Here is a 12,579-nt window from a genome sequence, read left to right on the forward strand (position 1 = left end):
ATGTTTCAGGGAAAGGTTTTCTGTTCTGGTCATAACAACCCTTCTCCTGAGTAATCAGGAGTCAGGCATCGCCACTCCAGCTGGGACCAAAGCAACCTTGCCATGACCTTTTAGGTTGTTGTGCTGACATGTGTTTCCAGAAGTTAAGATGAGCTGAATAAGGTGGCTCTGACCTCTTCTCCCTATACATAAAGAGCTTGTGGGTTTCGGGGGAAGAGAATAAATAAGACAAGAACTTGTGAGGAAGGCGAACAATTGCTCCAGAAATGAGTCTGTGGCCTATAAAGAAAATAATTTTCTTTCCTAGAATGTCTTTTGAAGCAGAACTCAGTCTCCCAATATCTGTATTCAGCCTTCAGCGCGGGGAGGGAAAGGACTGTGAGAGAGAGAGAGTGTGTGTGTGTGTGTGTGTGTGTGTGTGTGAGATAGATACGGGCCCAGTGGGGAAAGAACAAAGGAAGGCTGGAGAGGAGGCCCCTGTTCCCCCCGTGCTGGAACTGGGTGGGGTATTGGCACTACTCAGTATCACAGGCCTTGGCCTTGGGGCTGCCAATCTGTACAGCAGACAGCTAGGAACCACAACTTATGCATGGTTTGGGTGACAAGGTAAAAACTTTGAAACAGAATAAAACTGGCAACGTTTGGAGGTGTTCAGAAGCTCATCTTAGTGAGGGAGGACAAAGCTTAGAGGCAAGGGTATGGCTAGTGGACTCTCGAAGACAGGAGATAGGGGGTGTGAAGTGACAAGGTAGGGGAAGCCTAGATTAGGGTGGCGGCAACTAAAATGAAGAGCAGATTCAGGGAAAGGACATAGCAGAGGCTTTGGGAAGAACACAGGCCCTCAGATACGTGGCCTGCTGGCTGACAGGCACAGAGGACTAGGCCTGGTCTATGGGGAGGGATGCCATGAATGCACTGAGCCTGAGGCCATGGGAATGTCAAGTTGTTCTGAAGAGAAATCAGGTCAAAGTTGGACACCAGAGAGTTACTGGCTTACACAAGTGAAACCGGAAGAACGGATGAAGCCCAAGGACGTGAAAGATAATATTCTTTCTCCAGCACCTTCTGTGCCAGGCACTGCATGAAAGCTCTCCCATGCACAATTCCAGAATTCTCCTGTTGCAGGGCAGGGACTTTTATCTCCATGTACAGAGGAGAAAATCTGAAGAGTGGAGAGGCAAAGGGCAGGCCCAAAGTGGTACACCTGGCAACTGGGAGCACTGGGATTCCAACCCCGGTCTGTCTGCTCCGGAACTCAAGCTCTTCACCACCACATTATTCTGAAAGAAGAGTGGAGGACTGAGGACCAAGTGGTATAGACACCCTCAGTCAGCACAGGGCTAGAGAAGCCAGAAAAATGCCCAGTGAGGTAGCAGGAAAACCAGGACTAGCTCACAGAGAGCTAAGTGGGGGTGGGAGGGGCCCTTTAACATAGGGGCCACCAGACAATGGAGGAGGAGAAGGACAAGACTTTCTGTCACAATTTATTAATAAATTCAGAAAGACAAGTGATTATTTCTTAATATTTGGTTTAAGTTGTTTCTCTTATTTGGAAAAGACTGAAAAACCAAGCCCCCAAACATAATCATTTCACCAAATCATGCGTGTACTTTACCTGAAGCTGTCCCTGGAGGAGAGGCTGACTTTGAGGAGTTATTTGGCTTGACAGATCTGTTCACCATGGGAGCTTAAACACATAAACATACACATACATATAACAATCGTAGATACAGTTCATTGTGGAAGATTCACACTTAGGGAACAATGCACCATGGAAATGGGGGGACCAGGAAATTTGTAAAGAATGGGAAATACACTTAATAAATAGATAATCCATGATAAAAGACTTCTCAGAAGAAACATCTTTAGAACAAACATATTAATGATTGAAGGGAAAATCAAATTATTTAAGAGAGGGATTTTGTTAAAGTGAACACTGGCTTGCAATTTTGGCAGCCAAACTGGTGGTCTAGGAGATGAAAGAGGTTTTGCTTTCTTCATCAAGAGAAGTGTGTGGAACCAATAGTGGTGGGACCAAATTCCCACCTCTCCTGCCACATGCAACACACAGCACTTCTCTTGCATTTTCTGGGGTTTGGAGCGAGGAACAATGTAATGTCTACTTATGGTTTCACGGTGATGGGTGGCAGAGGAGTTCAGGTGGGTCTCGAAGCTGCTGGTGCTATCTGGGGAGGCGGGAGAGGGCTGCCACTAATCGGCAGAGTGAAAACAGAGTATGACTGCTTCAGAGTCCAGCCCGTGAGATGAGTAATGCCACTCAAAGAGGTGTCCTTTCTCCACAGTAACTCCATCCAGAGTGAAATTGCCCTGCTCCACTCCCAGTCTGAGGGTACGTGGCACCGGCTTTCAGAAATCATTTGTCATCCCACTTGTTATTCCACGAAGGGCTTACCAACAGAATGTCTCCCTTCGCCTGAGACAGCATTACAATTCTATTGTCAGGACACAGAGTGTCTTTCGCTCTCTCACATCTTCCGCCCTCTGTGGACATCGTTCCTGTGCCATAGTTTTGAGGCCAACATGGTGGCCTCTGGCTCTGTGAGGATTAAGTTTTAAAGGAAATCCCTCCTAAGTGAGAACAGTTAAATAAGAACCTAGATGCTTTTGGAACTTGAGATGGTAGTATTAGAGCACGGGAGGGGGTAGAGGATGAAAAGTGTAAATGAGATGGGTCTGTCAGGGATGGGTCAGATGCCTCCCTGACAGCGGGGGTGGGGGGGTGGAATTTGTGCACCCCCTGCTGCTCCCTACCCAATAGTCTCCTGTGCCCCTCCCTCAACTGCTACAGCATTCAGATGCTTAAAACTACAAACTCTTGCCTTTTTCAGCTGGGAGTGAACAGTCTTCTGTGGGGTGAATGTAGTTCTCATCTTCATCGTCCACAGGGACCACATAATCAACCTGGAAGAAGTACAGACATGAATCAAGAGGAAGCTGTCCAATCCAGGCTTATAGTCTGGAAAGGAGTGTTTTGTTTTGTTTTTTTAAAGATTTTATTTATTTATTAGATAAATAAACACACACACACACACACACACACACACACACGGAGCGCACAAGCAGGGAGAGCAGAAGGCAGAGGGAGAAGCAGACTCTGCTGAGCAAGGAGCCTGATGTAGGGCTGATCCCAGGAGCCTGAAATCATGACCTGAGCTGAAAGCAGGTGCTTAACTGACTGAGCTACCCAGGTGCCCCAAGGAGTGGTTTTTAAAAATACCTCTTTTGAGATCGAATTAAGACACAATTAAATTCCTATGTGAAGTATATACTTTGGTGGGTCTGGTACTCTCAGAGTGTGCAAGCATCACCACTGTCTAAGTTTAGAACATTTTTGTTACCCCAAAAAGGAGCCCAGTACCTTGAGTCACTTCTCATCTACCCCTTCCCCAGCCTAGTCAACCACTAACCTTCTCTGTCTCTAAGATTTGCCCAATCTGGGTGTTGCATAGAAATGGAATCACATAATACATAGTGACTTCTTTCATCTAGCATAATAATTTCAAGTTCAACCACAGAGCATGTCGGTATGTCATTCACGTGTGTGGACAAACAACATTCCCCGTCTATGAATGTACCGCGTTTTCTTGGTCTATTCATCAGGTGGTAGACATTCGGGTTGTTCTCACTTTGGGGCTATTATGAACAGTGGTGCCAGGGACATTCAGGTACATGTTTTTGTGTAGATGTAAATCTCTCTTGGGAATATACCTCGTGGTGGAATTGCTGGGTCACATGGTAGCTTCTGTTTAAGTCTGAGGAACGGCCAAACTGTTGTTCCAAAGTGTCTGCTCCCTCTTCCATTCCTACCAGCAGCATATGAAGGCTCCAATTCCTCCACATCCTCACTGACACCTGCTATTGTTTGTCTTTTGAATATCACTATCCTGAGACAGGAAGTGGTGTCTAAGTATGGTTTTGATTTGCATTTCCCTGGTGGCTGATGATATTAAGCATGTTTTTGTGTGCTTCTTGGGCCTTCTTATATTTTCTTTAGAAAAAAGTCTATTTGACTTCTCCGCCCATTTTTAATTGGGTTGTCTTTTTTATTATTAGGTTGGAAGAATTCTTTCATGCTCTAGATAGAAACCTCTTGTCAGATATATAATTTGCGAAACTTTTCTCCCATTCTGCAGGTTGTCTTCTTACATCTTTGGGGGTGTCGCTTGCAGCAAAAAACTTTTGACACTGTGAAGCCCATTTTAACTACTTTTTTTAAAAAAGATTTTATTTGTTTATTTGATAGACAAAGATCACAAGTAGGCAGAGAGGCAGGCAGAGAGAGAGGGGGAAACAGGCTCCCCGCTGAGCAGAGTGTCCGATGTGGGGCTCGATCCCACAACCCTGAGATCACAACTGGAGCCGAAGGCAGAGACTTAACCTACTGAACCACCCAGGTGTCCCCCATTTTAACTACTTTTTAACAACAATTACTGTTGTTTCTTGGTTCCGTATCTAAAACACCCCTGTCTAATACAAGGTCACAGAGATTTATACGTTCATTCTCTTCTAAAATGTTATAGTTTTAGCTCTTACATTTAGATCTAGGATCTATTTTTGGCTAGTTTTTGTCTTTGGTGGGAGACGCGCCCACCCTCATATTTTTGCATGTGGATATACAGTTACCCTGGCACAATATGTTTAAAAATGATTCTCTCCCCACTGAATAGTCTTGGCAACTTTGTCAATAATCAGTTGACCATAAATTGGGGGAGGAAGTGATTTTATATTGCTAGGAAGCAAAGGAGATAATCAGATTCCAAATGTGGTTTTTGCAACTCACCTTGGTGGGTAGGCCAGGTGGATTCTAGAGAAACAGAGCCCAAACATTTATTGAGCGCTAATTGGCAAGTGCTCACCTGAGTACTTCCCATGTGTTATTTCACTCAATCCTTACAACAACCCAGTAAGGTAGGTGCTACTGTCGGCTCCATATTAAGATGAAGAATCTTGAAGAACCCAAGGCACAGAGAAGTGGAGTAGCTTGCTCACATCCTCACAGCAAAAAGTAGAACAGTTGGGGTTCAAGAGTCAGTTCAAGGATCCACACTCTCAGCCACTACATTCTAGGACCTTCCTGCCTTCCGCTTCTCTTCTATCTTATTTCTACCCTCCCTTCATTTAATTCCTATTTCTCATCTCTTTCTTTACCTCCAAACCTGGCCTCGGTGACCTTGGATAAGTTTTCAACCCCTTTGCACCTCATCTGTACCATTTCCTATCTGTAAAATGGGGATGGCAGTACCTATTTCATAGGGTTCTTGGGAGGGCTTAATGGGATAAACACAAATCCTCAGAACACCAGTTGATTCCCAGTACTCATCAAATGCCCACCATGCTTGTCCCTACAGCACAGATGCTCCTTCCTCTTAGGTGCTGCTCCTTCCCCAACTCTCTGGTTAGTCTATACCCCCATACTTTTCCTGGAACCTGTACAGCAGAGCTAAATATTTTTAGTTATTTATGCTTGTCTTGACTTCTTCTTTTTCTATCTAATGGTTCCGCAAGATCTTAATGTTGGCCCATTTTTTTTTTTTCTTTTTTAACCTATTTCTTATCTTGACTGCCCATCTGCCCATTCCAGAATGCAGCCTCCTCCATACTTCTCCTTTCCCACTGGTACAGACTTGCCTGAGCCACCTCCACAAGGCTGCTATTAGCAAAACTCTGCCTCTCCCCATGGGGGTCCACTCTTAGCTCTTCACAGAAATGGAGAGCCTTATATAACGCACTGTATTCATTTGTATTCTGTGTCTGAATTTATAACTTCATACAGATTTGCCAAATGCTGAAAGAATTCACAGAAAGCCCTTAACAGCCAGTCCCCGTGTCCTTTTTCCTGCTCAGCTTCTTCCTGCCAGCCCCTTCTCACCCCAAAAGGTCAGCATCACCTCTCAGACAGACAGAGAGGACTGGCCAACAATCCTTTTTCTGTCAGCTGACTTTCTGACTTAAACTAGCACTAGAGTAAAGTCATACAGGAAACCGCTTATGGAGGCAGGCAGGGAACAGCTTTGGGGACAAATGCAGAGGAAGGCTTTGTGCACATCTCATATGAGTTGTAGGGACTATGACCAGTGCAAATAAGGGTCCGGGCTTCACAGCCAAGCTGGAGGGCTGCCATGAGGCTCAGCTGCTTTGAGGGCAGGATGGCCCTGTATTGCCAGGCTTTCTGTTTTCAGAAGCAACTAGAAAATGGGATTTTGTAAAAAAATCTAGAATATGCTAGGAAGGAACATACGACACACCAAATCTTCCGTGTACGAGGCACTGTATTTAGTGTTATATATATGTTCTCTCCTTAAAATAACCTGAAGAGATTAAAAACTGAGGCTCAGAGAGGTTATCTGGCTTGCCCAAAGTTACACAGCTAGTAAGGATCAAAGTGGGATTTGGGGCCTAAACGCTCCCTCTATCTCATTTAAAAGTTTCTCTTTTCCATCTCCTGCTGGCCTACAAATTATATTAAGGTGGAAATGTGGGTCATTTTATGACATATTTATATACTAGAGGTTTTATCACCTTTAGCATTTAGAAACAAGTTATTTCTGGGGCACCTGGGTGGGTCAGCAGGTTAAGAGGCAGAAGACGTGAATAGACATTCTCCGACGACATACAAATGGCTAACAGACACATGAAAAAATATTCATCATCATTAGCCATCAGGGAGATTCAAATGAAAACCACATTGATACCACCTTACACCAGTTAGAATGGCCAAAATTAACAAGATAGTAAACAACATGTATTGGAGAGGGTGTAGAGAAAGGGGAACCCTCTTATACTGTTGGTGGGAATGCAGCTGATGCAGCCACTTTGGAAAACATTGTGGAGATTCCTTAAGAAATTAAAAATAGAGATTCCCTATGACCCTGCAATTGCTCTACTGGGTATTTACCCCAAAGATACTGATGTAGTGAAAAGAAGGGCCATCTGTACCTCAATGTTCATAGCAGCAATGGCCACAGTCTCCAAACTGTGGAAAGAACCAAGATGCCCTTCAACAGGCAAAGAGATAAAGAAGATATGATCCGTATACACTATGGAGTATTATGCCTCCATCAGAAAGGATGAAAACTTAACTTTTGTAGCAACATGGACGGGACTGGAAGAGATTATGCTGAGTGAAATAAGTCAAGCAGAGAGAGTCAATTATCATATGGTTTCACTTACTTGTGGAACAAGAGGATTAAGACGAAGGACATAGGGAGATGGAGAGGACAAGTGAGTTGGGGGAAATTGGAGGGGGAGACAAATCTGAGAGACTGCAGACACTGAGAAACAAACTGAAGGTTTTGTGGGGGGGGGTTGGGGGTTGGGTGAGTCTGGTGGTGGGTATTATGGAGGGCACGTATTGCATGGAGCACTGGATGTGGTGCATAAACAATGAATTCTGGAACACTAAAAAGAAATCAAATCAAATGAAAAAAAAAAAAAAAGTCTGCCTTCAGCTGAGGTCATGATCCTGGGGTCCCCGGATAGAGCCCCATGTCTGGCTCCATGCTCAGCGGAGAGCCTGCTTTTCCCTCTCCCTCTGCCCTTCCCTCCCTCTCTGTGCTCTCTCTCTCTCTCTCTCTCACATACAAACAAACAAAATCTTAAAAAAAACCACAACCCCCCCCCCACAAGTTATTTCTTCAAAAGCTGCTGTAATATTATGTCCAGGGATGGTTTAAGAGTTGCCTTTATTGGGCACTTGGGTGGCTCAGTTGATTGGGCGGCTGCCTTAGGCTCCGGTTGTGATCCTGGAGCCCTGCTCAGCGGGGAGTCGGCTTCTTGCTCAGACCCTCCCCCTTCTCACATGATCCTCTCATTCTCCTTCCCTCAAGTAACTAAACAAAATCTTTTTTAAAAAGGGGGGGGTCATCTTTATTGTTATTTTAATTCTGAGACCATTATACTTGTAGGCTTGTTGTAATGGCTAAGTTTGAGGGCTTGCCTTTGTCCTTATTTAAAATGCAAGTAAGGTACTAGGTATTAGGCCTTATCAGGCTTTCCTACAGCAGTCTGAATGGGTTTTTCCGTGCCTTTTCAAACAGGAGCTATTCCACAGGGAATGAGACCCATAAAACACGGGTGCTGACAGAGGGGAGATGACGAGATAAACCCAGAGTGGAGTCCAGGACAGTCCCTGGAGAGCAGGGGCTCAGGGAAAAGGGAGTGAGAAGCAAGAGGTGCCAAAGGGAAGTGAGGGGCCAGGCTCCTCCACATGCTGCGCAGGGCCTCCCTACCACTAGGGTCTCCATATTTGTCCCGTCACACATCTCTGTATCTCGCAGGAGAAATGTGAAGTGGAGAGCAAAGAAGGTGGAGGAAAGAAAGCAAGGCAGAAAAGGAGTATAAGGATAGGGAAATCCCTTATGGAGGAAGGAGAAGGTTCCCAGGAAACCAAGGAGAGAGAGAGGGAGGCTAATAAGAGGCGCACAGATCCAGCACTGGTATTACCCATACCATCTGGAGATGAAAATGCTTAAAATAAGGCCATATATGCCTTCTTAGAGAGAAAAACCTCCTTTCTGTTTACCAGTGCAGAATTTGAGGGGTAGGTGGTTAGTCTTGGGCAGAGAGAGGGGCATGGAGGAGGCGGCCAGACCACCTGGGCCCCTACCCTCATCTCTCCTTCCCCTTTCTCCAGCCCCTTCCCTCTCTGCCCTGCATCCTGCTTTCCCCTTGGACTGGGAAGCCTTTGGGATAGATTTACGTTACCTCATCCTCAAGTTCTTTGGGTTTGGGTGGGACTTGAGGTTTCTGAAGAGAAGTCAGCGCCGGCAGAGTGGAGGCCACTCTGGCTCTTGCTTTTGCCGAAGGCCAGTCGGGCTTACTGGGAAGTGTCTTGCTGAAGGGCGGAGACTGCCGCTGGCTTGACCGATTGTCTTGAAAGGAACAACCACAAAGTGTAAGATGAAAGGGACTCTGGATCATTCCCTGGGCCAAAGTATGAAACCACCCGTGGCGTCTCTGTAGTCACCAATGATTAATCTGAGCATTCCTTAAAAGTATAAAATGACATTCAGGCAAAAAATCAGCTGCCCATTGACTAACAGTATAAAAACCGAAAGAATGTCCTCATCAAAAACATCCTCCCAGGAGAGTGATGGAGACCCATTGGTTCAGGAGCGCTGACCGCCCAGCATGCTGCCCAGCAGAGTGGATGGAAGCCCATGGCAGCAGAGTGGCCTCAGAGGGTGTGCTCCTCGAAGCTTCACTCTGCTCTATGAACACTTAAGGACAGGGATGGACTCTCAATCCTCCTTACATGTTGGAACCACCTGGGGAACTTTGTAAGAAAATGCCAAGGCCCAGGCCTCGCCCCGGGACATACTAGCTTGAACTTGTGGGGAGGGTCCTGGCACTATAGGTCTAAGTTTCCCAGGTTATTCTAAAGTGTCTTCAGAGTTGTAACTACTCATCTGAGTGAACCTCCATGTTCTTCCCCTCAATGATTTCCCTCAGCTCATGGAGAAACCGTGAGTTACCCCTTGTTGGGGACTGTGTCCTGAGCAGGTGTCAGGGAACGAGTGCAGGCTCACAAGCTGAATGGCCCTGAGTTGGGTCCCCTGTCTGCCTCTCACTGGCTGCGCTTGTTTGGGCTGGTTATTTGTGGCTCAGCCTCTCCAGGATTCATATTCCTCATTTTTAAAGTGAGGAGGGTAATATCCACCTTAGAGGGGTTTGGTAGGGAGTAGGAAGAAAGCAGTGAGGGTGGGGAGGGGGGAGCGGTGTGTCTGGGAGAGTGGATGCCTAACAAACAGGACCAATATACGGATGTGACATGGTGTGGGGGAGGGGGGCAAGACAACAGGGAGTCTGTGCAGTGGAATCTGAGCACAGACTCAGACCGACACATTGCAGGAAGATCTCAGCATAGGAATAACCTGGCGTGTCCCCATCCTGGGAACAGCCTAGGTACTCACACTGGCTTCCGCACAACTACCCCCCTCCCCCGCCATCCTTAGCTTCTTGCACCTGCTGTGCCACCTGTCACATCCCCACCTGTTCTCCCCCTGGGGCTGCTCCTGCCTTGCTGAAAGTGTGGTTCACTTCCCGTTGGATGCCTCCTCGGAAGCCTCTTTCTGGGTGCTGGAGCTATGCTTAGGTCTAGGGCATCTGCTTTGCTGTGCCCATAACTCTGTCAGGTTTTCTAGTTTTACTGGCAGCTCCTGGAGTTTACTGGTTTTTTTAAATGTAAGATCGAAGCCCATCAGAAGCCACAAAACACAGAAGACAAGCTTTGAAGAGCATGGCCTTGAATGAGCTGCCACGCCACCCTCATGGTAGTTTCCTAGCCTGTAACATGGGCCCACTGCAGCCGCTTCCTTCCCGGGGCTGTAATGCTTGAACAAGGTCACAAATACGGTGGGCTGCGTGCGAGGTGGAGTGGTGAAAGCATGGATGTTGGGGGCTGGGAAGCCCAGCATGCGTCTTCGCCCTGCCACTTGCAAGCACTGGGCCCCATTAGTTCACTCTTAGTTCAGCATAGCTCTGGCCCACAGTAGGTGCTCAGGAGGTTGATTGTGGCGTGAAGCAAGGGGCCATGCTTGGTGCCTTGTGAGGAGGCAGTTAATGACAATGATAACAGACGGGGAGCCCTTTACACACAGGGACGTAGTACAAACGCTAGCATCACCCTCATCATCACGGACACGCTCTACCCCCCCGCCCACCCCTGCTGAGCTTTGTTACCCAGAACACAGACTTCTCCTTGGGGGACATTAAAAACCACACTCGGGCCTGGAGGCTCCATGGGAGCTGCGCCCATTAACCTACAGCTAGTTCCAGACTTAGAGCTCCTTACTCTCACTCTAAGCCCCCCGTTAAAAAGCCACAGTCTATGCTCAGTGTGTGACCTGCCTGTGAGGGGATGGGCACGAGGAAGGAGGGGCAACAGCAGACACTGGGATCCTTGAAGATCCCCCTTGTTCTGTACAGAAACGTCAAGAGAAATTCCAGAGCCTTGTGTGCAGCAAGACCAAAAAGCAACAGGACTGATCTTAGGGTCGATTTCTCATGGGGCTATCTGGAGACTCTCGGGTGGTAGAAATAGTCATCAGGGTGGGTTCCTTTTATCTTTTACCTGTTTTCGACATTGGCGATTTAGGAAGAGGACCTTCCCCCCCTTGAACAGGCAAGTTTTCCATTTGGGGCGCCATGGTTTCTGAGCGACCAGATGACCAGGGTGGGGTGGTGAGAGTGGGAGGCGCCCACCGTCCTGCCAGGCTGCTTGTCTCCATTCCCCGGCCTGGCAGGCTGAGCGCCCAGGGCCTGGGGGGCCGCCTCACCTATGTACTCGCCCCTGGCGAAGGGCAGGGCTGGGGGGACGGTTCTTGTCTCCTGCTCGCCGGGTGGTGGCTCGTAACTGTCGTCCCCGGTCTCCTCAGCGGGCAGCACGTACATCTCTGAGTCCGAGTGCTCGTCTGGGTGTTCATAGTCACTGTCCTGCAAGGGCAGACCCCAGGCTCAGTGCCCCATCCAGGCTCCATCATCAGCCCAGCTCTGGCTTTAGGGGGCGGGAGCTGCTCCCCCAGCATAGGGACCAGAGAGCGAGGCTTGGAAGGGTTGGCTAAGCAAGGCTGGGCAGCCATCAGAGGCAAAGCTGGGGTTGAGGCCAAGTCTTTCTGGCCCCAGAATTTATCACCTGCACCACTATCCTGGGGGAGCATGTGGGCCATTTAACAGGAAGGGTGGCTGAAACTCTGCGTGTCTGCAAAGAAGAGCAGTCGGAGATAAAATACATTTTTTAGAGGACAGAAAAAGGACCCGATACAATATACTAGAATACAATAGAAAAGAATACAATATACTAGAATAGAATGACCAATAAGTTTCATTGACCACGGATGCTGAGGGTTGAGGGAAAAGATCAACAAGGGGAGACACAGAACATACAGATACCTTTAAGATGAGGTCTGTTTGTTTTTTAACAGGGTTGGTAAGCTGCAGGGGTGAGGCTTTTCATCTGACCCAGACTCCATTCTCTTCCTTTTTTTTTTTTTTTGTTTTTAATAAAAATTGTATTTAAGTCTACATTGAAATTATCAAATATTGAATATTCAATGTATATTGAAAATACATTGGCACAGTAACAGTTCAAAAGGATGTAAATAAAGTCTCCTTCCTGGCCTCTCAGTTCCTCCCCAGGGGCACTGCTCCTAGCTTCTCATGCATTTTGTTCAGAGATCCCTTAGCTAGACGCCACACTTGCATGTATTCACATGCAGGAAATAGTTGATCCAGGATGGAAGAAGTCCTCCGCGCATGCCGCCTGACACCCTGCATTATCCATGCAGGGTTTGCCAGTGAATTCGCGGCGCACCTGCCTTCCGCTGGCCTCCTTCCCCTGCAGTCCTACACCGCCAGGTGTGGTGCCACAGGAGCCCCGTGTTGGTTCCACTGCTGTCTGCTCGGGGCAGGAGCAGGGCCAGGGCGGGCAGGCCAGGAAGGCAGTATGTTTGCAATGAAGGATGCGAGAGGGAGTGCCAGCTGCTCCCCTGCTCCGTCTGTGGGGCAAGGGGGAAAGGGGAGGAGTGGGCTGAACAGCAGGAGGGGGACAGAGAAAGGCAG

General features: G+C 47.6%; 1 protein-coding gene across 2 annotated transcripts in view; it reads right to left on the reverse strand.

The window, feature by feature from the left end:
* Positions 1-12,579, reverse strand: part of BLNK (B cell linker) — a 74,435-nt gene that overhangs the window by 22,005 nt on the left and 39,851 nt on the right. For both annotated transcript variants that reach the window (XM_044240223.1, XM_044240222.1), the window contains 4 exons: positions 11,298-11,454; positions 8,725-8,891; positions 2,841-2,922; positions 1,616-1,687 (listed from right to left, as the gene is read on the reverse strand). In XM_044240223.1, the coding sequence (XP_044096158.1) occupies positions 1,616-1,687; positions 2,841-2,922; positions 8,725-8,891; positions 11,298-11,454 (478 nt within the window). The remainder of the gene's footprint in view (positions 1-1,615; positions 1,688-2,840; positions 2,923-8,724; positions 8,892-11,297; positions 11,455-12,579) is intronic.

Source organism: Neovison vison, chromosome 2 (genome assembly GCF_020171115.1).
Source record: "Neovison vison isolate M4711 chromosome 2, ASM_NN_V1, whole genome shotgun sequence".
Lineage (NCBI taxonomy): Eukaryota > Metazoa > Chordata > Mammalia > Carnivora > Mustelidae > Neogale > Neogale vison.